The sequence below is a fragment of the Dunckerocampus dactyliophorus genome, chromosome 8, assembly GCF_027744805.1.
Source record: "Dunckerocampus dactyliophorus isolate RoL2022-P2 chromosome 8, RoL_Ddac_1.1, whole genome shotgun sequence".
Lineage (NCBI taxonomy): Eukaryota > Metazoa > Chordata > Actinopteri > Syngnathiformes > Syngnathidae > Dunckerocampus > Dunckerocampus dactyliophorus.
Window position 1 is genome coordinate 13166672 of NC_072826.1, and position 26714 is coordinate 13193385.

A 26714-nucleotide genomic window follows, 5' to 3' on the forward strand; every position below is an offset into this window, starting at 1 on the left:
TTAGATAGTACATTCAAAATGGAAAACATACACATCTTGTCCAAAAACAATGCCTGTTTATTTCTATGGAATTTCGTGACATGCAAGTTGAATATAATAGTAATTTAAATACCTGAATACTATAAAAAAACATTTTGGTTTTGAGGACGAGTTCAGACGTGCTAAAGCTGCTTGCTGACTCATTTGTGGACGCTTCTGTGGGGTGAACTGCCTTAGCCTGCAAAGGAATGCACATGAGGTGTGAGAGCTCTAATGGATACGTCCACATTTCAGCAACAAAACAGCTGGTTCCTTCAAGTCCACGTCAGCCTGCTGAGGACATGTCAGCAAACAAATATGTATTTTTAAAGCATATATTTTTCTACGGCAATATACAAACTGACAACATTTGGGAAAGTCGCAGATACATCACACTTGTATAGTTTATTTTGAACATACTTAGCAAAGGTACATGCAACAACATCAGGTTTACACTTGAATAATTCAACACGTCTGAAAAGGAGTAGCAACGAATTATATTTTAGTTTTACTGCTGTAAAGTGAGACAGGCGTGATTTGATTTCGCTTAGTGCCTTGATTCGTGACTTATTTATGAAACTTTCCTGGTTCTTCCTGGTTCTGACAGCACCAGCACCAGACGTTCCTTTACAACAAAATAAGACAATGTGGCATCTAATATCAGAGTAATGATTAGAGTAATCAGAGTAATGATTAAAAAAAGGGTGAATATGTGGGGCAATGACCCATCAGACAGCAGCAGATGGAACTGTTGTGAAAAAAGCTTGCAGTGTGTTTCATTTAGGGCTGCAACTAACGATTATTTTCTTAGTTGATTAATCTGAAGCTTGTTGTTTCAATTAGTCGAGTAATCGGTTAAGCCCTAGATGGACCAAATCAATATGAACCAAACACAAACAGTTGTTGGTTTGATCTGCTATATAACAGAAAAGAGGCAAACATGTTGATCACTTGCAAGGTCAAAGCTGATGAATGTGGATATCTTGTTTTGGTGTGCTTTTATGGATGACTACAAAAATTTAAAATATCCACAGTTGAGATATTTTATCAGAGGATATTGACATTTTGAAATAAAAAAAAAAAAAAACAATGGCGCTAAGTGAATTTCAATTTCAGTAGGATTCAATATTAATAAATGGAACATTTTCATAGTTAGAACGTAATAAAAAAATATTTTTTACCATTATTAGAGCCATGTAGACATGAAATAACACTCCTATAGTCACCTTTACACTCCTGTTTACACTACATTGCTGATGTCCAGGCTACGGGATCACTGCAGGGACACAAGAGACGGCCACAGCTGCATAGCATACTAGTTAGCCTCAATTTTATTAACTATAAACTTAAAGTGTTTCAAATGGAGTGGAGAAGAAAGAAAAATTAAGAAGCCAAAAATGTACCACTTCCACTCGGAATAGGAGGAGAACTTTTTTTCACTCTATCATGTCGGACATGCCATGGCTGAATACATGCCGTGTTAAGGAAATGTGATGTAACGTCATGTCTCATCAATGTTTTGTGTCATTGTTGTGGCCAGAATAACACATGTAACTTGTGTTTCAGTATTTTTTTTACTAGTAATGGGCCATGGTCAATCATGAAACCGCCATGATTAATTAATGAATTAATTTTTGAAACACCGCGATAAGAGTGAGGAAGCGCTATTCGAACCGCAATGTAGACCGAGAGGTTTCCCCAGCCTTACCAGAGCTCTGTGCTAAGTACCAATCAAGTCTTGAGTCACAGTGCCACCTATTGGGATGTGCATGACGGTTTTAAGTAGAAATGTAAGCACATCTGAAGTGGAAAAAGGTTTTAAATCCATCCCCGTTAGTGAAGAGACATCTAAGGGTAGGTTTGGAGAAGCCCCCTCAGAATCAAGATGACAGGTAGTCTGAGCAGGGTTTTTTCTTTGGATGAAAGCTGTTTGGGCGAGTCATAAAGGACTCCAGCTTGGACAAAACAAAGAGCTCCGGGAGTGAGCTGCGTAAAAGTTATTCTTCTGGGAGAAAAATGTGATACATGACAGAATGGAGATGAAACCAACTCGTACACACCCAGCCCCTGACCTACATACGACTCTGAGAATTCCCCCCCCCCCAAGTGGAGTGGCAATATGTGGAGTGACGCCCAACAGGTTGCACATGTGAGCAACGCTTTGTGACTAACAACCCCAATTACTACACTGCCTTATTTAATGTACTCTATGTTGTTTTCTTACACAAACTAACCTCAATGTTATACCTGCATCAAAACATCTGTCTTTACAAAGATTATGATGCTCACTTTTGATTGACACTGTCAGAGTACTTACTTCACACGTGCATCTATACCTGTAAAGCTCTTTTCTTGGATCCCATTATGACTTGCTGGTCGATATTTGAATGCAGGTTTGTTTCTTTACCTATTTGTCGCATTTGGCTTACATGGCTATAAATATAAAATCAACAAATAAATAAATATAAAATCAACAAATATAAATAAAAAATATATAATAAACAAATGTGGAAACTTTAAAGTGCAAGGTAAAAGGAAACGTTGAAGATGACAACAGTGACATTCTCCTGGTTACCAACACTTTATTAAGTCAGCCCAACTAAAGACAACTTTTGGATTCCTTAGGAGTATTCTGTACTGGATGTCAGATGGTGTAACGGTAATGGTAATGGTTTAATTCATCCTGAACATAAACACAGTGTATCCAGCCTTATGATGTTGATACTATGACAGAGGTCTCCTCTCTCGCCAGCTGATTTAGAGTAGCTCACCAAAGGGTCAAAGAATATTTGCTTCAACTCTTTGTCGTTTGTTATTATAACTGATGAATTCAGACTTTACGCATTTATATAATGAGAAATGACCATAAAATGGCATAAAGACGATGGCCACACTGTTTGAGTGGAGATCTGCTTGGTAAATAAAGTCATGTACAATTTATATGTTGCCAGTCATAAATGAAACACAAATAGTTGACAGCTCTAAAAGTGATGAAAGTGGGAGACCCCTGCAGCCTGGACACTGAATTCATTCTATTTGAAGTTGAGCTGGACAGATTTCTGTTTAATAAAGATATTTGATTTGTATTATTTTATGTTGATTTTGTGACGGAACAATTTATTTCCCATGTGTTTGTATTACATGTGTTCGTAAAACATGTACCAAATTACATTCAGGTTTGTGTCAAATAGTACAAAAATCATTTCACACAAATAAAGCAAAAACAAAAAATAATAATCTGCCCAAATGTTTATTTTTCAATAATTACCTATTTGCCAGGTCACCCTTGGAATTGCCTAACGGCGACTCTGGCCAGTAGCACTCGTCATAAATACAGTGTACATTGAAAAATGTACAGTTAATCCATGTGATCGGTATTGGTCGATCTCTTTAGCCTTAGCTTGACTGGAAGGATTGAAGGATCGCCGATCCACCCAAATTAAGGAAATCTGCGTTGATTGGCCAGCCGATCAATCGCCGCATGCTTAATGTCAGCACATCACTGTGCATCTTTCCAAACAGTAATCATCTTTGAAACACCAACACTAAAACCAAGTTAGTCCAAAAGATGTTTTATTACATCTGCGGTCTAACTACATTATTATAACATCTACATTATAACTACATTCTATGAAGTGAAATAGTGCTAATAAACACCTCTTAAGAGTACAACTGTTTTATTATAGTGACGGTGATGTCGGAAATATGATTATAGTTATTACAATTATGTGCATTACAGTTACTGTCATTCTGATCACTATCATAGTTAAAAATGTCATTACTGCTATTACTACTAATATGTATGACTGTTTCAATGCAGTATTATCATTGTGGTTGTTGATATTATTTTGTAACATTAGTAAAATTGGGATTTTCTTAAATTCTTCTAATAATGATATGGGTAATCTGGCAGGCTAAAGTACACCAGTTGTTTTAAGAGGATGTGTGAGCAAATCCTAAATGCTAAATGTGCATGCTAAACCAAATAATAATAAACAATAATATCCATCCATCCATCCATTTTCTAGACCGCTTCTCCTCATTAGGGTCGCGGGGGCATGCTGGAGCCTATCCCAGCTGACTTCGGGCGACAGGCGGGGTACACTCTGGACTGGTCGCCAGCCAATCGCAGGGCACATACAGACAAACAATCATTCACACTCACATTCATACCTATGGACAATTTAGAGTGCATGCAACATGCATGTTTTTGGAAGGTGGGAGGAAGCCGGAGTACCCGGAGAAAACCCACGCACACACGGGGAGAACATGCAAACTCCACAAGGGAGAATCGAACCCAGGTCTTCCTGATCTCCAGGCTGTTACTGTGTTGGCCAACGTGCTAACCACTAGACCACCATGCGGCCCATAAACAATAATAATAAAAATAAAAATAATAATAATAATAATGGATTAGATTTTATAGCGCTTTTTCAAGGGACCCAGAGTGCTTCACAATGAAGTGAACCCATTATTCATTCACTCCCCAGTCACACACTGGTGGTGGTAATCCACATCTGTAGTCACAGGTGCCCTGGGGTAGTCTGACGGAAACGTGGCTGTCAATTCGCGCCTACAGCCTCTCCGACCACTACCAAACATTCATTCACATTCACACACCAGTATGGGCAGCACTGTAGGCAAGGTGGGTGAAGTGTCTTGCCCAGGGACAAAAAGACATGGATGGATGGAGGGAGCGAGGATCGAACCGCCAACCTTCCGGTTTCCAGAGCCACTGCCTTCCCTAAACCAAAGACACTTTTGGTAAGTCAACAGTTTCCACCGCATACTGCCGACCTGTAGTTACGTCATCCTTATGCCGCTATGGAACAAACCTGGTTGATTTTTCCACACCTGAGTTTGTCTAAACAAAGCACAGGAAGCGGAGAAAACTAACTAGAGTTCAATTAAAAGACCAAAGTTCAACAAGGTTTTTGGCTTGTGTTGCTTATCGCAACAAATCCATCCTCAGTAGCAACATAAGTCAAGTAGAAAGCAGCAGAGTGAAGCCATTTTTACAGACCTGCTTGAGCTTAGAATCACTTAAGACTTTGTAAACAGCTCTAAATCTGCCTGAAGAGATAAAACAGCGTGAGCGCTGGTGAACCAAATGCAGACAAAACTCAGCGAGTAGTCGTGAAAGTCCTTTACAAAAGCAAACAGTGACAGAGTGGAATACATGGTGAGCAAAGAACAAAACATCAGTGGGGATGCAAGAGAAAGTTAAAGAGGAAATGCAACTTTTGGACTTTCCTTTTGGAAACAGTTGCACAACACTCAGCAGATGAGGACACCGACAACACGTAGCAGTGCAGAGCAGTGATGACTCCTTCCCTTCTCTAAAGACTTCCTATCTACAAGGACTGATATTACGCATCGCTCCTTGTGGTCCTCGGTAAGAGACGTAATATGTCTTCCTTTGACTGTCAAAGACTCAACAACCTGAGGGGGAGGCTGTTAGCAGGCGGGCAAGGAGCTTATGAACTTGAAATGTCTCCTTGGCAAAAGATTAGAGAACATTTCCTCAATAACAAGTTAAGCCTGTTGCATAATTAACGATGAATCATTATGAATATTATACATTTTAAATTTAAGACTAAACTGAGGACAGTGGCAATAATAACATACAGTATAATGTCACAGTATGATAAGGGTTTTATCTATTCACTACCAACTTGAATGCTGAGAGATGCCGACACTAAACCTGTATGACAAAGAAGCTAATTAATTCAGGCATCACATCACATCATACCAATCCCAAGATACCATGCAAACATGCCCCCTTGTGGCTGTGAGCGGTATAGGAATAACATCAGAGCAATGGGACAGGTCCATAGAGATGAAAATTGCTTTTTAACCGCCGTTTCATTTCTGTCTAAACTACGGATAACTACATTTTATTTTTCAACTATGGGGATAATTGGCAATTGATTTTTTTGCATTCCTTACATACTGTATCTATACTGTACTGTATGTTCAATGGCATATGAGAATCTCTTTCTGAATGCTGTGAACTTCTGTTTCCATGGCAGTGTTGTATTGCGCAGAGGAGGAGTAGTGCCATTGTGGACACCTGCATGGAAGTAGCAGACGGCTGAGTGTTCTCATCTTTAGATCACAAGCTAGATGAGACAGCATCAACAGCACCTCTGCTGGCTGCAGCCAAGTACTGCACTGTATTGTTTTAGATCGTCAACAATCAAGTCCACACAATAGACAGCAATCTTAATGTCCATCCCTACATTGAAGATAGTTGGACATGTACAGTACATGTGTTTTAAGTAGGGATGCTCCGATCAGGGCTGTATGCTGCTGACTCCGATACCGATTATCCATGAGTGAGATGGGCCGATACTGACACCAATCACATGGATTAACTGTACATTTTTTATTTTATTTATGATGAGTGCTACTGGTCACGAGCGCTGTTACAAAATTCCAAGGGCCCCCGGTAAATAGGTAATTATTACTAAAGTTTGGGCGGATTGTTTTGTTTTGTTTTTTGCCTTTATTTGTGTGCAACAATTTTTGTACTGCATGTTAGGTTAATTGGTGATTCTAAATTGTCCATAGGTATGAATGTGAGTGCGAATGGTTGTGTCTATATGTGCTCTGCAACTGGCTGGCGACCAGTCCAGAGTGTACCCCGCCTCTCGCCCAAAGTCAGCTGGGATAGGCTCCGGCATACCCCCCCAACACTAGTAAGGACAAGCAACATAAAATTAATAAATGAATGAATTTTTGCATTATTTGACACAAACCTGAATTTAATTTGATGTATGTTTTGGAGTAATATGAATATATGGGAAATAAATAAAGATAACAAGATTAACAGAATAAAATAATCAAATCAATATCTTTATTAAACAGAAATCTGTCCTGCTCAACTTAAAATAGAATAAATTCAGTGTCCAGGTTGCAGAGGTCTCCAACTTTCATCACTACTAGACCTGTCAACTATTTGTGTTTCATTTATGACTAGCAACATTTAAATTGTACACAACTTTATTTACCAAGCAGATCTCCACTCAAACAGTGTGGCCATCGTTTTTATGCTATTTTGTGGTCATTTGTCGTGATATAAAGACATAAAGTCTAAATTCAACAGTTACAATAAAAAACTACTAAGAGTTGAAGCAAATATTCTTTGCCCCTTTGGTGAGCTACTCAAAATCATCTGGCAAGTTCGGGGACCCCTGTGATAGTATCTCCATCATAAGGCTGCACACACACTATGTGTTTATGTTCATTCAACAACGACACAAATAAATAGTGTTTTGAGGACATAATGACAACCGTATAATGACAACAAGAGAGCAAAATTGTTCAGCGACACTTGAAAAAGTTAGTACGTACTCCATGAATGTGAAATCCACTCAAAACAAGCAAAAACAAGCTCCGAACGAATGCTGCTGCATCTGCAATTTTTTTTTTAGTCCAATTGTACTACGTGACTAGTACAAAAGTACAAAATTTTGCGCTATTTGACACAAACCTAACATTTTATTTTTATGCCTGTTTTAGAGTAATACAACAAATACATGGGAAATAAATTGTTCAATATTTAGTTCAAAATAACACAACAAAATAAAATAACAATTTAATTAATTGTGTTACATTAATGTGTCCTGTTTAAACAGTATACATTGAGAGTCCAGGGTTATAATAGCACAGGTGTATCCAACTTGCAGCACTATTAAATGAACTTAATAGCCACTTGTAGCTCGCTCATGGGACAAAAACAAGCTAGGTAGATGACGACATCAGGGTTTCCGCTACATGCAACATGTGTCAACAAAAATGCCAGAAAGTGGAATGACATTGAAACGTGGGCGATCACACACACTAGCATAGATAGGCTTAACATGTGACAAGCTGTCGTCAATTGGCTACACATTTTACGGGCTATTGTTCATTCTCCCGATAATAAGAAACTCAGTGAAAGTCAACACATGACGTGTCGCGTATCTGATCACATGCGCAAGTGCCAACAAGGCAGCCAGGCGATTCCAGTGCATGCTTATCAAAATACTGTAAATCGCGGTGAAATGACGTAACACAGCACACTTGTAGGATTTGCCGCCGCACGCCAATCGTTTTTTTGTGATTGGCTTTGAAAGGCGTTTACCGGCATATGCTGATCACATGTAACATGTGTAACGTGTAACATCGCCAACTGCTGGCCTGGCATGCATCCATCTGCCAATCTGGCCTTCACATACCCAACTGTATGCTTGCTGTGCAACTTTGACTAATGTAATTGTGCAGAGATGTTCGATCAGTCAAGGTCACCTCCCATCAGCCATCTCGCCTCTGAGAACAATGGTGCACTGGTCTCGGGTGTTTACACAGACAAGGATGCTCTGATCGTATTCACCACACAAGGATTTTATTTCATCTTGTAAAATCTTGCTAAGCAATAAAAAGCATGACGACAGATTGCATAGCCATTGTCTTGTTAGACTTTGCATACAGTTTTATGTTTGTTTTCAAGGATTGGTTTTGTACTTGCTCCATGTGACTATCTCTTGACCTTGTTTTTTTTTTGTTAGCCCCGCCCCTTCCACTTGTGTATAATCACCTAAATGTTTGCACTTCACATTTATGTCATTTTATAAGTTACGCGTCTATTTGTTATCCATGCAGTCTTTTTTCCCCTATTAGGAAAATGTTTTTATATCATTGTGTATTTGCTGCATATAAGAAGACTATAAGAGTCCAGAGAGGAGGCAGATCTCTTTGAAAGGTCGAAGGAATCACATGCCAAATCAACACTCCAAACAAGTACAAGCAGATTGGATGGAAAAGAGGAACACCATAACACAGGACATGTCATGAGGTAAACATGTCTCTGTCCAACATGACTACAGTGAGGAGAAGAAGAACGGAATGTATGCCGTTATGTATATATGTACAGTGGTGTGAGAAATGTTTGCCCCCTTGCTGCTTTCTTCATTTTTCCATGTTTGTCACACTTAAACGTTTCAGTTCATTAGTCAAATTTAAACATTAGTCAATGACAACACAACTGAACACAAAATATAGTTTTTAAATGAAACTTTTTATCATTAAGGGAGAAAAAAAAATCCAAACCTACATGGCCCTGTGTGAAAAAGTGACTGCCCCCTAAACCTAACAACTGGTTGGGCCACCCTTAGCAGCAACAACTGCAATCAAGCATTTGCGAGAACTTGCAATAATACCTTACAGCGCTGTGGAAGAATTTTGGCCTACTCATCTTTGCAGAATTGTTGCAATTCAGCCACAGTGATTGGTTTTCCAGCATGAACCGCCTTTTTAAGGTCATGCCACAGCATCTCAATAAGATTCAGGTCAGGACTTTGGCTAGGCCACTCCAAAGCCTTCATTTTTTTTTTCTTCAGCCATTCAGAGGTGGACTCGCTGGTGTGTTTTGGATCATTGTCCTACTGCAGAACCCAAGTTCGTTTCAGCTTGCGGTCATGAACAGATGGCCGGGCATTCTCCTTCTGGATATTTTGTTAGATGGTTTCTTATCATAGCAAGTATTCCAGGTCCTGAAGCAGCAAAAAAAAAGCCCCAGACCATCACACTACCACCATCATATTTTACTGTTGGTATGTTACTTTTACTGTACATCAGATGTATGGGACACACACCTTCCAAAAAGTTCACCTTTGGTCTTGTCAGACCACAGAGTATTTTCCCAAAGGTCTTGAGGATCATCAAGATGTTTTCTGACACAAGCCTTAATGTTCTTTTTGTTCAGCAAGGGGTTTTTGGACGTTTTGCCCAGTGTCTTTCTTATGGTGGAGTATATGAACACTGACCTTAACTGAGGCAAGTGAGGCCTCCAGTTGCTTGGATGTTGTTGTGGGGTCTTTTTTGACCTCTTGGATGTGTCGTCACTGCACTCTTGGGGTAATTTTGTTTGGACGGCCAGGTTCATCACTGTTCCATGTTTTCCCCATTTGTAGATAATACCTCTCTCTGTGCTTCCCTGGAGTCCCAAAGCTTCAGAAATTGCTTTGTAACCTTTTCCAGACTGATAGATCTCAATTAATCTCAGTCAAGTTATGTTTTAACGGGTGGGCAATCACTTTTTCCACACAGGGCCATGTAGGTTTGTATTTTTTTTTCTCCGTTAATCATAAAAAGTTTAATTTAAAAACTGCATTTTGTGTTCAGTTGTGTTGTCACTGACTAATAGTTCTGTTGTCGTTGTCTAATATTTAAATTAGTTTGAAGATCTGAAACATTTAAGTGTGACAAACATGCAAAAAAAATAAGAAAACAGGAAGGGGACAAACACTTTTTCACACCACTGTATACGATGAGACTCACCTCTCAGACACACGCAGACACACTTATTTGACAGTTTAGAATGTTGATTCAAAAAAGTCCATGCCGAGGTTAACTTGGTTCCTGGTACACTGTACCACATGACGTGTCAAGTCATTTTACTTTCATTTACTTTTATTTAGTCCTGCATAAAAGGTGTATCATGAATGTTAATAAAAAAAAAGGCAACGCGTGAAGTTGACACACCCTCTCGTACGCCACACCTCGTCACGTGTCATGAAAAAGGTGAGTCATTTTAATTTAATCTACTTTTATTTAGTCCTGTATGAGAGTTACGTCATGAATATTTCCTCGTACGCTACATCACGCCACACGTCATGAAAAGGTTGGGTCATTTTACCTTCATTTAGCTTTATTTTGTGTTCTATGAGTTATGTCACGAATGTTAACAAAATGGTCACGTTGTCACACTTCCTCCTAGTCCCGCATAAAAGGTGTATCATGAATGTTAATAGAAAAAAGTCAATGCGTGGAGTTGACACACCTTCTCGTACGCCACACCTCGTCGTGCGTCATGAAAACGTTGAGTCATCTCAGTTTTATATCCTTGTATTTAATCTTGTATGAGTGTTACATCATGAATGTTTCCTCGTACGCAACATCACGTCAAACATCATGAAAAGGTTGGGTCATTTTTCTTTCATTTTGTTTTATTTAGTGTTCTATGAGAATTGTCATGAATGTTAACAAAAAGGTAAAGTTGACTCGCTTTCCTCACCTGCTACATCGTATTGAGCATCATCAAAGGAGTCTTGAACGACACTAATCTGTTTTTAAAACGAGCTACACTCAGATGAACATCAGTGACCTTACAAATAGATACACTCTAAAATCTTGTACAAAGCCTTCCAAGAACATCGTTAATAGCTGGAAACTCCATATTTTCTTACATTTGACTTCCTGTTTTGTCTCCATAGAGATAGAGCTCCCTGAATCCTTCCTGTTGCTAAATATTTGACATTCCCAGCTGAGTGTTGTTGTTGCTTTTGCTGTCAATGTGTTTTAAGGCCTGTGCAGGAACATAAGAACATGTCAATTGGTGTGTGATTGAAGTATTTGTAGGAGCTTCAGGCCATGCATGAATGGACTGTGCAAGAGGCACGCTGTGACGAAGAAGACATCAATCCGGTACCGGTTTGAAGAAACAGTGACCCGGCTCAAAATGCAAATGACTTGCTCAGAAGTCCCCTTCCGCTTCCCCTTTAACCCTCCTTTTCCCAGGCTCTCGCCAAGACTGAAGAAGCAGCATTAATCCAGGAAGAAACCATCAATTTGGGGAATCTCTTTTTAGAGTCCCAGTCTGCTTGACAGTACTGTGTAGGGCAGGCCTTCAAAAGCCAGGCAGCCACCAGAGTCTTCTCTGAGTCCTGTCTCTAAACAAGGCCTCGGTGGACCAAGATCAGGATAGGACTCTTACACAGGGGGGCTTGAGGACTACCCCACTTCGATCCCCATCTCTCACTGACCCCCTTTAGACAAAGCTGCAGCCAGTGCAAAATGCAAATCAAACCGAGGAGGAAGAGGGAGGATGGATGTTTAGAGGACAAGAAATACACAAGATCCTCACCTCTGTGCCCTCTGTCTTGTCACAGGCTTCCTCCGATGGGGTGGTCTTCTGTCCTGCTAAACTCCAATAAAATTCCAGTTTTCACCACAGAGCAGGTTCCTGCAGTGTCATCATTGCTTGTATTTGTCTTTACTTTGTGGTAACTTCTCTGCTGCCATGCAGGAGGTAACGCTTTCTACAGCTAGCCTCTAGCCCGCTACGTTTCTAGCCGTGTCTGTCTGTCCCTCTACCGCCTTTTCAGCGGTCCCTTCTCCCGCTTCCATCAGTCCCTCCGTTCTATTTTCTGTCCTTTCTTTTGCTTCTGTCCCTCCTCCCACCATCCACGACCCTCGCTGTTGCCCAGACAGCGGCACAAAAGAGGGACAGAGCACTCTCACGCAATACCGGCCAATAGCAGAGTGGCAAAGGCAAGCAGGCGACCTATGGGAATGTTTGGGTTGAGAGTTTAGACGAATCGCGTGAAAGGATGAGGGAAAAGTAGGCGGGACTTAATGCATTAAGCGCCATCTGTCTTGGTGGCTACTTCCTGGTGTCACTGCAGGTTTAATAAACAGCTATTGTGTTTTTTATTAATTAAAACTATAATATTTGTTATTTAACCATAATAGCTTTAAGCATCTACAAACAAAAAACAATACAATTAAGATGCTGAGTAGCAAAACAACTGCTGATTAATGTATTAATGTATTACCCACTTTATTTATAGTTTACATGCTGTATTGCATGGATTCCTTTTTTGTTATATAATTTATAGCTGCCTATAACTTTAGTCAGATAGTATTTTGTTATTGTTGTAAAAATGCATACAATTTGAATGAAGTACCACTTGTGGCAATGTTTATTAGTCAGCTAAATCGGGGGTGTCCAAATTGCAGCCCGGTGGCCATTTGCGGCCCGCAGCACATTGTAGAAATAAAATTAACAAAAAGAAGAAAAGTTCTACAAGCAAATACCAAATATGGGAAAAACTGATCAAAAAGTCAGAGGTAAAAATGCTGACGAAAAAGCTGAAATGTCGATGTCAACAATTGTAGCACAAGACTTTGTCTTTATATAAGATGTATATACAGTATGTGTGTGTGTGTATACATATAAAAAAACTTTGTTTACGTAATTAAAAAATATGATTTTTCAGTGTGCAGCCTTGTACGTATTTTTTGTGTGCGTGCCAATTTTATAAATGTATCTCATATTAACTTAGCTACTATTGTCGGTGCTATTACTCGGTAGACGTATCAATGAAACCTTCACATGTTCTTTAAGTCAACACGTGCTGCGGGGTGTTATTGTAAGGTTTATTAAAACACACAAAACAAATACACAGTACAAATAAAAAGATAACCATTCATTTTGTCGTTCAGTCGCTTCACAGCACAAATCAGAAACTTTCGTCTTATAAACGGCAAATCCCCCCACAAAGTGAAGCACCATATAAAAAACGTCATAAGCTGTGCATTCGCTTCAACAAAGGTGCCTTGATCAGGGTCTTTTTTTGTAGCTTTCGAAGCCATGTTCATTAGAAGCATGTACAGAAGCGTACTTATATTAGACTGAAGCCTTGTTTTCTAGTAGGCAGTACATTCATACCTGGACTTCAGTTTGATTGCATTTTATCACAATGTTTTGCTGCTGACATCACCGCAGACATTCTTTTTTTTCTGTACGTTTTGCTGCACAAATCGCATTTACATGTTTCTGAGGTTTCGTCTGCACAGCATTTGAACAAGTACGAGAACAAAAACAGTGCAAAAACGCCAACGTACTGTTGATGGTTTCCTAATTCCGTTCCTGGAAAAAAACTAAAATCCTGTTTTGACGTCCAAGTAAGAGCAAGTTTGAGCAAAGACAAAGCAGGTTTGTGGAGGAGGAGTGAGACTGAAATAAAAGAATGTATATATTTGTTATGTACCTGCCCAGGGCCTGCAGCTGAAAATTAGCCAATTGGCTATACTGGCACATTTATGCCCATGCAACTTTAAACCATGAAATAATTAAATAAATGTAGTAACCTCAAAGCTTCCCTCATTAGCAAAGGTGATGGAACCTGATGGAAAACATGCTGAAATAAGTGACTCAACCATCTTGTGTTGGACATCATTTCAATTCAACAAGATTCATATACACAGAGGAAACTTTTTTTTTTTTTTAAAGCAACTACCCCCACAAAATGGCTCCATATTCATTAAAAATCAATATAATTATTGATTTCAGTTGATTGCCACCTGGACGGTAGCGCTAAGAACCCTTCATAGTATGGAGAACAAAACTCCCATCACATAAGTCTTGAGAAAAGAGCAAGAGGGGTCATTTGCGAGGGGGTGGGTGTGGAGGGACCATGTCAATAAAAAGGTGAGCATCATTAGATAAAAACAGAGAGCAGTCCATTGAAAACGAATGGAACACTTAAAATGATGGGATAGCTCGTCAATTCTAACGAAGGGAAGTGTCTACTCAGCCCAGGGGGGGCAGTGGGTTTGAGTTTATAGTGCAGCCACTACTTCAAACATTCAAAGGTAGAAGGAATCACATTTATGGGTTAGATGAAACCCTCTCCTGCAGATGTCACGTACTGTATGACACTTTACATGAGGTAAAGAAAGACTACACTTCCCGCAGAACACCAGTAGGTGGCATACTTCCAGGCAGACTGTCCTCTTACTGCATACATGAATAGCTGCTGTTCTCAAATCCACACTGAGTGCACGACATGAATGAGGAAACACATATTCTTCTTGTCAACATACTGATCCTTCAAACGCTGACCCCAGCTGTCCAAAGAGTCCTCGCACACAGGCTGAAAAAACACATTTTAGGATTAGATGAAGCCCAGCCCGGACTACAGCATCAGCACAACCTGTCTGAGGTCTGAGGGCAGGACACAGTCAAAATATTGAGTTAAAAAACCCTCTCAAGGACTCTTGAGAGGTAAAAGTGCAATTCTTTAGATTCATACGTCTGCAAAAAAAAAAAAAAAAAGGGAGCTCGTCTTATGAAGCCAGGAAGGCCAAAGAGGAGGATGTATGGCCCACAGTCGAAAGGTTGTCGATGTCGCCATCTGGAGAGCAGGTTTTAGTCCTCGATGCAGATAACGTCACTCGCTTTGCCGGACTTGAGGTCAGGTGTGGCCACGTCTCTCAAAGACTCAAAGGTCTTCTTGTCCAGGTGGTTCGTGGGCGGGCCGTTTGACACTGAGGGATGACACACAGAACGTCCAGTCAATGGTGGAGGAATATTTCAGATTTTAAATAAACACATTAAAAATCAATAAACCTCTTCCAAAAGAAATGTCATATTGGAACACTGTAATTGTTGGGACAATTAAAAGAATAGAGTGGATCCTCACACATTTGCGATTCAGCATTCACGGCCCTGCAAATTAGCCAATTTTTGATCAAAATATATATATACTGTATTCTTTGAAAATAAAAAAACAGAAAACACATATCAGTCACCATAAGTCTGTTCTAAGTTAATAATAATTGATAAATATGTGATAGTACAGGTAAAATGTACAGCATACATGTACCACTGTTAGAAAGCCCACAATTTTTACATTTGCATTTAAATGTCTTTATGCTTCACTGATAATGTTTTATCGTCAAGTGTTGAGATTTTGCATTTTGTTCAGCGGTCCTTGAATGCACCAGTTATGTATTGTGAGTGGCTACACTGATTCCCTCTGCTCATGGATCATCTTGCATTATCATTCATTAGTGGCGAGTACCTATACATTTGATGTCTTTAACAAGTGTGTGAGACATATTTAGGGATTAACTTGTATTGTGTTGCGGGTGAACAATGGCGACTGAAGAGAAACGAGGAGGGTTCTGGAGCTGAATTTAATCTAATAATTACAATGGTCTCTCTTATTACAAATATTGAACTGAAATCGGAGAACGTCAACGTCAAGCTAGCTGGAGTGTTTGCAAGCTGTGTGTCAAAAATGAATAAATGTATGGGCGTATCAATTCATATTTGTCATTTTATTTGATTGAGTTTATTTGATAGGGACAGATACACAATATAGACAAACTAGCAGTCCCATGTGTGCACCACGGTGCTTGCAGCATGAGCTAATTTGCAGCACTTGTCCCTAGATGGGCTTTTAAAAAGTATATATGTAAATTACGACAGCAAATGAAATAACGATCACAAAACAGACATTGAGGCTAACAATATATGTACATAAATAAAGACAACTATATGGATAAATACATCAGAGGAAACTAAACATAATAAAACATTTTAAACATAATTACAATGCTGTTTTTGAAAGAGCCAGGATTTTGATTGTTTTTTGAAAATGTTAAAATTGTCATTCGCTGGTGGTCCTGGACCAAAACCCGCACAAAAGGCGGGGATCTACTGTAATTTGTTCATATTGTTGCTGATGTAAATAAATATTTCCTGTGATTGGTGTGATTATGTTTACAATGACTGCCTTTCTAATCACCAGTGTTAAAGGTACATCTTCTTCTTACCGCTGACGTACGGCCCCAGAGGCATCTGACTATAATTGACCATCGGCTGTCCACCCGGACCTCTGAACGCACCGCCAAAAGTGCCTCCGTACATCTGGGAGCAGGCGAACCCTCCCTGACTAAAAGTCTTCAAAGAAAAAGTGGTTAAGCATGTTTGATGAGGTTCTTTTCATTTTAAAGAGAGACAGCGTCTCCTTGTGTCGTCTACCTGCTGCGGTGGAGGTTCTCCACCTCGGCTGGTGAGGCGGCTCAGGATGCTGCGCTCGGACATCTGCAGGCGGGCCGACACAGGCGGGATGCGGGACAGCATGTTGGGCAGTCGCGTCACGTCGGCCTTCATGTCGCTCAGAAGTTCCTCAAGCTGGTTTAAAACTGCACAGAGATAACAACGTATGTTATCGAGGTATGTTATCTCGCTATGGCAGCGCGAGAACACCGATGATGATCAAAAATTCAGAACCAGAATTAAGCAAAAACTACAGCACCAACATGAGGGATAGAATGCATGTGTAAAAATGTGGACATACAATTTTGTATATCCACTTTGTTTTCTCTCGTTAGTTACAGTACTTAAAAATTATTTGAATGACACGAATAAATGGCCTGAAAAAACGGTATGATACGATGGCATTAGCATGTGTGTAGAGCAGTGTGGCTGTGTGCCATTTTTCTTAATGAATGCACGTTTATGCATGCAATAACGTAAAGTAAATGAACTGTGGGATCCTTTGTGTTGATCTGTAGAGGTTTGGGTTCTACTGAGTGCTTTTGTAGTTATCTATGTAAAGGAATAATTGCTGATACAGCTCTTATATTGGACCTAATTAAACTGTGCCGGCATGACTAATGTTGCATTAAAAGAGGACCTTTGTGCAGCACGGCGTTGGCAGGCTTGTTCCCGCCTATGGACTCTTTGGAGAGGTGCTGGTGGGACTCGGCCAGACATTCCACCTCTGTGAAGCGAGTGTTGAGGGCCATGGCGGGGTGGCTGGGGTCCTGGCTCATGTTCAGGTAGGCCGCCCTCCTCAGCTGCTCCTCTATCACCAGCGCCTGCTCCAACAACTGCAGAGCCAAAAACACAACACGGTACTTATAAACACAGACACTGCAGAAGACAACACACTTGCCTTAAAGCGTCGAGCCAGGAACTTGTTCTTCATCTCCAGGTAGTTGCCCTTATGAATCTCTGTCTTGAAGGGCTCGTTGAGGATGCCGTAGCGCGGGTCGTTCTGAATATCCTGCCAGCGAGCGTAACCGTGCCTGCGATGGAGTCAAGGAGAACACACGAGAAACCACCCAAACCTCTAAAACGAGCCTCTCCAGCCTTACTTCTTCATCTGGAAAAAGGATACGTTACAATGCCGGCCAACAGCCAGTAGTCATGGCGGCGGTGCCAGATGTCGTGCATCTTTCCTGACGACAACGCTGCTCGCTCCTCCGTCTGCCACAGTGTGTGCAGCTCTGACAGTTTGGTACAACACACAAGACAATCTTCAACATTCAGTGTAGCGATGTGTTGTTTTCATGATCTCTATTACTTGCCATTTAAAATGCTTCATTGTGTTTTTTTATTGTAAATACACTGTGTGCACAATGATGAGTCGAGTGAGTATTTAGAGCATATGGTGATTTTTCAGCATATTTTCCAAGTACAAGCTGTATAAAGTTGAATCCTTATCGTATTAAAGCATAACTGCTTATGTGTGTTTGTGTAATGAGGGCGGGTGTGGTCTAAGGAGAGCAACACTCTATGTGTAGGTGTGCACAGTTACTAGGCAGCTTCTTTTCCTCAGGCAAAATATGAGAAAAAAGGTGTCCAACTACAGTGCACCATGGCCACAGCAGGTGACTCCCCTCTGCTCTTTCCTCAGTGCTCCTGACCTCCGGGGCAACACCGGGGCTGCCCGGAGCGTGTGTCCGACATGATGGCGTACTGTGGTGACCATAACACCTCATATGTCGAGGAGATCGGCGTATTAAAAATGCCAGTCCGGAAGCTCTAAAACCCCCACAATGAAACCCGACAGAGACAGACAGACACACTCCTTCTTTGCCTGGCAGCAGCTCGTCTTGCTGCCAAAACATGCATGAGTCTCCAAAGTGTGGCCGAGGGGCCATCTGTGGAACGTGGCTTATTGCAGAAATAAAATAAGATAATAACAACAGACAGTACAAATTGCCTGTGAGAAAATAAATGTCACAAACGGCAATTTCACAACTTTACAGAGTGAAAGATGACATATAAAAAAATACAGCATAATTACAATGTACTATTTATTATTAATATTATATATTATCATAACAGTAGCTTATTTAGTCTAAAAAAATGTAGACAATAAAATCGTTTAGCGTCAATTTGTGGGACAATAAACATTTCAAAACGCACCTGCATGGTTTTGTGTCTCAGTTAAAGCAAAAAGTTTGTTTGTGTAGTCATATTTTTTCATTGTAATTAATGTTAAAATCTCTTCACATCTTGTTCCCGGGGACCCAATCTCGTGCATCGTCTCGTCTCGTGAATTGGGTGTCTCGTGACATCCCTATTTTTTCATGTAGTTACAACATAACATATTTACAACATAATCTTGCACACTAATAGTAGTCCAATGGTATGTGTGCACAATTATCTACAAAAATCTAATTTATGTATGTGTCACATAGATATTCTCCTACGAAAGCCAAAAGCTAACTTTCATTTCTTAAACATCCATACATTAACATTTTGGATTGACCCACAGCACTGTAGTTGTTCAATAATAACATGCATCTTCAATATAATATATATTGTATATATATCTCTTATATATATATATATACTGTATATATATACTGTATATATATACTGTATATATATATAATATAACTATATATATAAATACAACTGGACTAATAACGGTGCGCATTGTGTAGGTATCTATCTATTCTCTATCTATTTGCTATCTATCTATTAGCATAGCCATTTTCTCATGTACTGTAAAGTACTAGACTGGTTCTCACCTGTGAAGCCTCCATCAGCAATATTAAACATGAACTTTGTCTTGAATCCATTCTTCTCTTCCTTCCTGCCCTCCTCCAGTTCATCCAGCGTGTCCTTGTCCCCATTAAGATGACTGTCTGCGGCATGCTCGCTTTTCACGTCATCTGAATGATCAGTGAGGTCACTCATTAAATGCTCAAAGACAATTAAGACACTGCACTACTTCTGGTCCATCATACCAGGTTTGTTCTCTTTCTCCTCAGCATCTCCTCTCTCTGACGGCTTCTCTGGCTCTTTGCAGGGCTCCTCTGAGGATGACATTGAGAAAATGGATGAAAGCCGCAGAAGACTGTTTTAGGGGCGGGGCAGGTACCCACTTTGAGGTGAGTTCTGACTGGACGACAGCCCGGTGGTCTTGTCAGTGTGTTTGCAGGGCGACTGACTTTTGTCCCTCTCGTTTCCTCCTGTTCTTTCATCCAAGGCTACGTTGTTTTCATTGCCGTCAGCCCCCGGCTCCTCCTCCTCACGTGCACGCGTCGTCGTCGCCGCCTCCTGCTCACTGACACGTTGCCCTTCTGCATCACGTGAACACAGCGCCTCTGCAGAGGTCTGCAAAGATGTCTGTTAAAAAGTGACACATGATGAGGTGATGATCAAATAGACCAGGAATGACAAGTGTTGACTTCAGAAAAAAAAAGAAGAAGACTCACTTCCTGTTCAGACTGTTTCTTGCTTCCTTGCTGTGCTGCGTCCTTGTCCTCAGTGGGACACTCTGTCTTCTCTACAACACACAAAAACCTTTGAAATTGTTCAACTTTTGCCTTTGTACTATTGCTGCATTAGGTTGAATGCTCTTGAAGTCATGGAATGAAAAAGTCAGAAAACCAGACAAAAGTGCCACTGAAGTCAAACAAAACTTCAAACCGCTGTCATGCATGGAATCATACGCGACTCCATTTCATGTGTGAGACTAGCTTCCTCGGCTTTTACTGAAGCAGCAGTGTCAACAAGTCTTAAGAAAAGACGGAAGTCACATGAAGTAAGCGGACTCACACTCAAAGCAGCAAGACTCCAATCTCCTCACTTGTTAGCAATGTGAAGTTCTTTTTACACTTTTGTGACAATTAATCAAAACGCCATTTTATCAGAAGCTTAAAAAAAACAAATTACTGGAAAAGACATTGTAGAGACAAATTACATGTTTTTAAAGGAAAATTACACTTTTTTGCCCATCCACAATCCCGATGCCAGACAAGAACGCACGTCTTTCCCTTTTCTGTGTGTTCCAGATAGCTGCCTTGCGCTGGCAGTTTATCACTAAAGTAATTGGGATTCAGCAATTCCGCTTATAAAGCCTTCCAAAAAACCTCCAACGACGTTTTATATACATACTGTAACAATGTAGTAACAGGCACATTCATGACAACATGGAACTTACAATATAACTTACAGTATTTTGGTCATTTTAGGCATTACCAGAACCTATTTCCTGAACACATTGATTTTACAGAATGCATAGCAACTACCTGTAACGCCCCTTCCGTCAACAACAGCAGCAGAGACAGCATGTACAAATGAGGATCCAGAACAAAGCTTTTCGATCTGATCCTAAATACACGAAGGATGAGATACAGGTTTCAGAAGCTGAGTGATGTGGGAGCAAACAGGGGCCAAGAGAGAGTCAGGATCAGCATGACTTGGTGGTGTATATGTGGAGCTTGCCAAGCAATGTCAACAGAAAAGGAGTGTTTCTGCTGCACTGAGTGGCACACAGTGTTACCATCGATGGAAAGACTTTGTGTATATGGCAAGCAGGACACTGCTCCAAGAGACTGCATCACAACAAAAATGAATTGTTAGCGCTAACAAACACTTCACTTTTTTTTCCAACTACCCAAAATCAACTGGAAAAAACACCCAAGGCCAGCTGGATCAAACAGACAACTGTCCTTCCAGTAAATCACCATGATAGTGATTCTGATACACAGAGCACATTAATATCACAGCTACAGTATACTCACAGTCGATCTAGCCGTGTCACTACGCCACATAAGTAGTTCCTCTGTGTTAGCTGCTACAAAAACAATGTCGCTGTAGCTTGGTTAATATGTAGGTCACAGCATTTAAATGGAGCATTGTTGTTGTTTTTAAGAGAGCTCCATAGGTGGAATAGATGAATCCCCTTTACGTGCATGGTTAGTGAAAAACTGCCAGCATGAGGCGTCTACCTGTGTTCTTTTCTCACATAAGGATTGTGGATGATGGGCAGAATGCCAAAAAAAAGGGTAGTTTTCCATTAAGAAATAGTTGCGTTTGTGTTTGCTCACAGACACTGTTTACTGACCAGGTGGGTTGGGGGTCCCAGGTTGCGTGGCTACCGGACTGGCCTGTAGCGGAGTGTTGGGATCAGACGAAACACTCTCGGTCAGCTTCTTTAGCTCCATTCCAATTGGAATAAGGTCCGGAGAACTCAGCTTTCCGTTGACGTGCTCAAACTCTTGCACCTGCGAGGGAGACATATTATGGTGATGTCACGCAGTCTTCTGTGAGTCCACATTAGGCTGGAATACCTTTTTCCTGACAAGTGACATGACTCCAATCCTGGTGAGCACGTGTTGGCGAGAGAGGCCTTCACGCGGGACACCATCGGCGAATGTCTCGGCTCCATCTGCACCCGGCTCGCACAGGTGTCTCATGAACAGAGACACGTAGGCCCTGGCGGCGAACAAACAACGTCCTGTTTCAGAAGTTTTCACTTTGGATTGATTTTTCTCTGATTTATTGTTTTAATTTAATAATGTATTATTGTGTTCATGGTTTCCATTTGTGTTGGACTGCATTCTGAATATTTTGGTTATTTAGCTAAATGGACAAAAAATATACTACAGTCGGCCCTCACCGCATTGCCGTTCAAATTTCGCAGCTTCACTCTATCTTTGTTTTTCAAACATATAGTAATTGATATATCATGCTGTTTCGTGGCTGAATATGATCTATTATTAGTCAAAAAATATGTATAATGAAGCAAATGTTACATATTTTTTGCCTTAACTAAGCATTGCCCAGCATAAAAATGGCTAAATTAACTAAAATACAAATAGAAGGAATTAAAATTGTGAATGTAGTATTCGACACTGGTCATTAGGTGTCAGTAATTGTTTGGTGAGACAAGCACCAGACTTGACTGATGAACAACAGGCCTTTATTGCAGATTTAATTTATCTCACAACAGGCACAATAAGAATAATAATAACATAAAATCATAATAATCACAATTCAGGCTACTGTTTTGGTGGTAAAACTCAAATCTGAACACCCGACGTCACTTCCTATCCACACATCCAGAAGACATTTATTGCAACATACAAAAGCATGAGTCTTATTTATGTATTAAATGGATTATTTTCTTTGATTATATCTACTACATTGGGTAATACAAATGTAAAGGTGACCATAGGGGTGTTATTTCATGTGTAGAGGGCTCTAATAATATAAAAAAACATATTTAGTAGATCGCAAACAGGTTTTCTATGCCATAACAAAAAAAATATTTAAATTCACGGTCAGGTCTGGAACCAATTAACAGCGATAAATGAGGGATTACTGCATTTTCTCACTGATTGCTCATCAAAACATAAGAAACAGCTCATACATATTGTTAAATCAAAATCAAAGTTTGTTTGGTGCGCAGGTCACAGGTCATGTTTTGTGTGTTTGCAACAGGATTTGAGCTCTCAACAAAGTTATGACCTTTTTGTCAAAGGGTTAATAAAACTATAATAATAATATTCATATTTTACCAACTTCATCACTAGGTAGAGCAATTCAGTAGATGTCGAGTGGGAAACACGGTTGTCATCAGAGACCATGCATTTCTGTTTACGCTCGTAAAGGCCAAATCTATCAAAAAGGAGCATTAGTATATTTGTGTATATTTTTGATACAGCTCTTGCATTGTACCTCATTAGCTTGTGCAGGTGTACCTAATAAAGTGATTGGTTAGTGCATGTTATTTTTTTCTGTTGAGATGGACCATCAAATATGAAATGTGTTTACTGTTTCATGCACTGCATATTACAAATGTACTGTGCTGATGGATGAACAGTTGTATGCTGCAATGGTACTGTTTATGTTTGAGTAGGTAAGACCTGAGGCTCACCTGAACTCGCGCTCACTCTTCCCTCTTAGGTCGCGCACCAGCCAGTGAGAGGTGAAGGCATCCTGAGGGGGCATGCCCCAGCGCATGATGGCATTCAGGAAGGCTTTCCTCTGACGGGCATTGAAGCCTAGCACCTGTTCAAGCACAGAAGCCCGAGTGAACACACCATGAAACCTTTACAGTCAACCTCCCTTACCTCGATGCTGCCGCCAACACGTGCCAGCAGGGGGGGCAGAGGTTTGTCCTTCTCATTCCTCAGCTGTCGGCGAGACTGTCGGCGCCCACCTGCCAAAATAAGAAAGATGCTCTAGTATTGTGCTCTCTTAGTCTTATTATTTTTGTTTTTCACTGGACACTTCATTGGGTACAGCTGCACAATATATTAACAGCTGTGTCAAAGACTCTGCCTTTACAAAGATAATAATGCTCATTAAATTTGCTACTTGTCACATGCCTCAATGTAAGACAGTAGAAACTGTCTAATTCATCCCAGCCCATGAAGCACAGATATTGAGTAATGCATGAATAAAACATTATGATTACATATTATGAGGATAAGGTTGAAAAGATGACCATGAGAAAGAGAGAAAGAGTATATATTTAGGATTTTATTCATAAAGTTTGTATTATGATTATTATATTTACTGTATTTTATTCATTTTTCTATCAATGCAGAAGGAACCATACATTTTTTTATTAAAGCATTGGGCATGTCTCACAATTATTTTTTCTTACATTGTTATCACTGTAATTATTTTACATTATTATAATACATTTACAAAAAAGTCAAGCAATGTCCTAATAATTTTTGTTCAATAAATGTCAAAAGTCAAAAGAGAAATAAATGTGATATAGCTCTTTGGGTCTTCACATGTCTTCACATACCTTCAGGCCGTTCCTCGAAGTCTTCGTCCTCGTCCTCGGACCCCACAGAGTACTCCGACTGGTTGTCTGAAAGATCATCCTGCCACTCTGAGCCACACATCAGAGAGAAACAGCACATTGCTTCCGTCGGTGGCCACCCAGGGGGCGCCGCGCCGGCTCAATGCAAGCACGTCATCACTTTGAAACTGAGAGGGTGCTCTCCAATGTTCAACCTCTCATGAAGCTCTAGTTGAACTGTGGCCATCAGCACTTTGAGAGAGCATCTCCAAGAGCTTTAACAGCACAACTAGTGCACAGGAGAGCTTTAGAATCCTTTAAAGGAGGCTTAAAATGACCATGTAATCTATCAACTGTCAACTTTCCATTTGAGGGGGCGGAATAAACAAATGTGATTTCTTCATTTAGCCCGCTTTGCCACTTCTCAATATAAATGTCAATGAAGACCTATTTTATTCAAAAAAGTGTGCAAAAACCAACGTTTTTGATAAATATTTGGACAACATGGTAAATAATGATGTATTGAACATACTGAAAACAGCAACCATTAAAACACAACGCTGGTCGACATCTGATTTGTGTGCAAAACAATTTCTCCCACAGAAAATAAAGTGTAAAAAGTTTACTAGTGTAAAAAAAAGTTTAATTTTTAATTTTAATTAATTAAATTTAATATGAATAGGTTACAACAATTAAATAAAGAGTCTCTTATTACCGATGAGCAGGGCATAACAAACGTTGAGTCACAGCTCATTTCTTTACAATCACACAAGCGTAAAAAGAAATTAAGCTCTAATGTTATGTAACACAATAAAACGCTCTACCTTTGATAACAAGCGACAACGCATATCGTAGCTGACTAAACATTAGCGGTCGATTCGATGGTCCCGATTTTAATTTCACCACGTGTACAGCCTCTTTCACACAGAGAATTTCGCAAAATGGCCGACATTTATCCGCCTTTGCCTTTCACCCAGAGCCCAGTATCATATTTGGCGGTGCAATTTTAAGATTCCACTCTGAAGCTTTGTTGGTTCTTCCTGCATGCATAATGAGTATTCCCACACCAATTATAGAATGCGCCTGCTATCATTTACGCATGACAATATTAAAGATTAACATTAGAGCTAATGGAAGCCAGCAAATTGTAAGACAGAGTGGAGCGGTGCCTACCTTGGTCCTCTTGGGTAGTGTCGTTGTAGTTGACCTGCTTGCGGATGCGTTTGCCCTTTCCCAGGTTGCGGGCCAGGTCCTCCTGCTGCTGCTCATAGTGATGGCGAAGGAGTTTCTCCCAGTAGTCCGGGTCCACATTCTCTTCCTGCTTGATGATCTCACGCTCCACCTCCTCCTGCACGAAGCCACAAATACATATTTAATATTAAGTCTGTATACAGTATGTACAGAATGTATAACACGTCGCATCACTATTTTTCAGTTGTTTTCCATAATTCCTGTCTCTATGACTTCCTGCTCCTGCCACCTCTCCCTGTCCTTTCGTGGAGCAGAGGGTGCCCTCTGTCCCAAGTTTCCAACAATACAGCACAAATGAGGGCGTGTGCAGAATATTTCTGTCATTCCAAATATCTTACAGCTGAGTGGCTGTGCTCTCTCACCTCTCCATCCTCTTCTTTCACCACATACTGGGCCACCTTAAAGGAGCTCAGGTACTCATTCATGTTCTGGATCTCTGTGTCTTCCGTGGCGTCCTGGCTGCGATCCAGCAGTTTGGAGATGGCGTCGTCGTCATAGTGAATCACGTTGCCCTCTTCGCCATCTTTGTTGTCGCCTGTTGATGAGCCATAGAGACAAAAAACAAACAAGAGGCCCTGTCAAAAAGACGTTGATTTTAACAAAAATATGTTTATTGTTTATTATGGTAGTTATAGTTTGCAGTGATGGACAACTGCACTGCATCACATTTCTAATATTTGACTTTATTTTTGGGTAAGCTATCAATATTGAAAAATACAATATTAAAATAAATGTAGCTATGCTGTTCCTTTTATGTAAATAAATGAAAAAACATACAAAACATGAATCCAAATATTAATAAAATAGCAGATATTTTATTACTAAACTACAAAATATTAACAATAATGTTAATAAATAAGTTCATACTGTATGAATAAAATTGTCAAAATATTTTTATATTAAAATATAAAACATTTAAAATATATATATTTATATATAAATGTAAAAATAAATATTAATTATACACAATATATGTACACATACACATGTAAGTTATTGTGGTTGTAGCTCTTGCATTACAGTGAGGACCTTTTCTAA

At 40.0% G+C, this 26714-nt stretch overlaps 2 protein-coding genes across 6 annotated transcripts in view; both read right to left on the reverse strand.

The window, feature by feature from the left end:
* The window catches only part of arhgef10la (Rho guanine nucleotide exchange factor (GEF) 10-like a), a 155259-nt gene extending 142987 nt beyond the window's left edge, over positions 1-12272 (reverse strand). For all 3 annotated transcript variants that reach the window (XM_054785625.1, XM_054785624.1, XM_054785623.1), the window contains exon 1: positions 11927-12272. The gene's annotated coding sequence lies outside the window, so the exon portion shown is untranslated. The remainder of the gene's footprint in view (positions 1-11926) is intronic.
* A 913-nt stretch (positions 12273-13185) lies between these two features.
* Positions 13186-26714, reverse strand: part of chd5 (chromodomain helicase DNA binding protein 5) — a 33235-nt gene continuing 19706 nt past the window's right edge. The window contains exons 24-40 of one of the 3 annotated variants that reach the window (XM_054784052.1): positions 26039-26211; positions 25599-25773; positions 24429-24515; positions 23740-23828; positions 23544-23677; positions 21955-22099; positions 21729-21888; positions 20095-20165; positions 19762-20005; positions 19624-19692; positions 19405-19548; positions 17760-17868; positions 17535-17667; positions 17274-17469; positions 16616-16779; positions 16408-16534; positions 13186-15114 (exon numbers count right to left, since the gene is read on the reverse strand). In XM_054784052.1, the coding sequence (XP_054640027.1) occupies positions 14996-15114; positions 16408-16534; positions 16616-16779; positions 17274-17469; positions 17535-17667; positions 17760-17868; positions 19405-19548; positions 19624-19692; positions 19762-20005; positions 20095-20165; positions 21729-21888; positions 21955-22099; positions 23544-23677; positions 23740-23828; positions 24429-24515; positions 25599-25773; positions 26039-26211 (2339 nt within the window). In that variant the 3' untranslated portion in view covers positions 13186-14995. Of the gene's footprint in view, positions 15115-16379; positions 16535-16615; positions 16780-17273; positions 17470-17534; positions 17668-17759; positions 17869-19404; positions 19549-19623; positions 19693-19761; positions 20006-20094; positions 20166-21728; positions 21889-21954; positions 22100-23543; positions 23678-23739; positions 23829-24428; positions 24516-25598; positions 25774-26038; positions 26212-26714 lie in introns of all 3 variants that reach the window. The other 2 variants (XM_054784053.1, XM_054784054.1) reach the window with 2 other exon arrangements.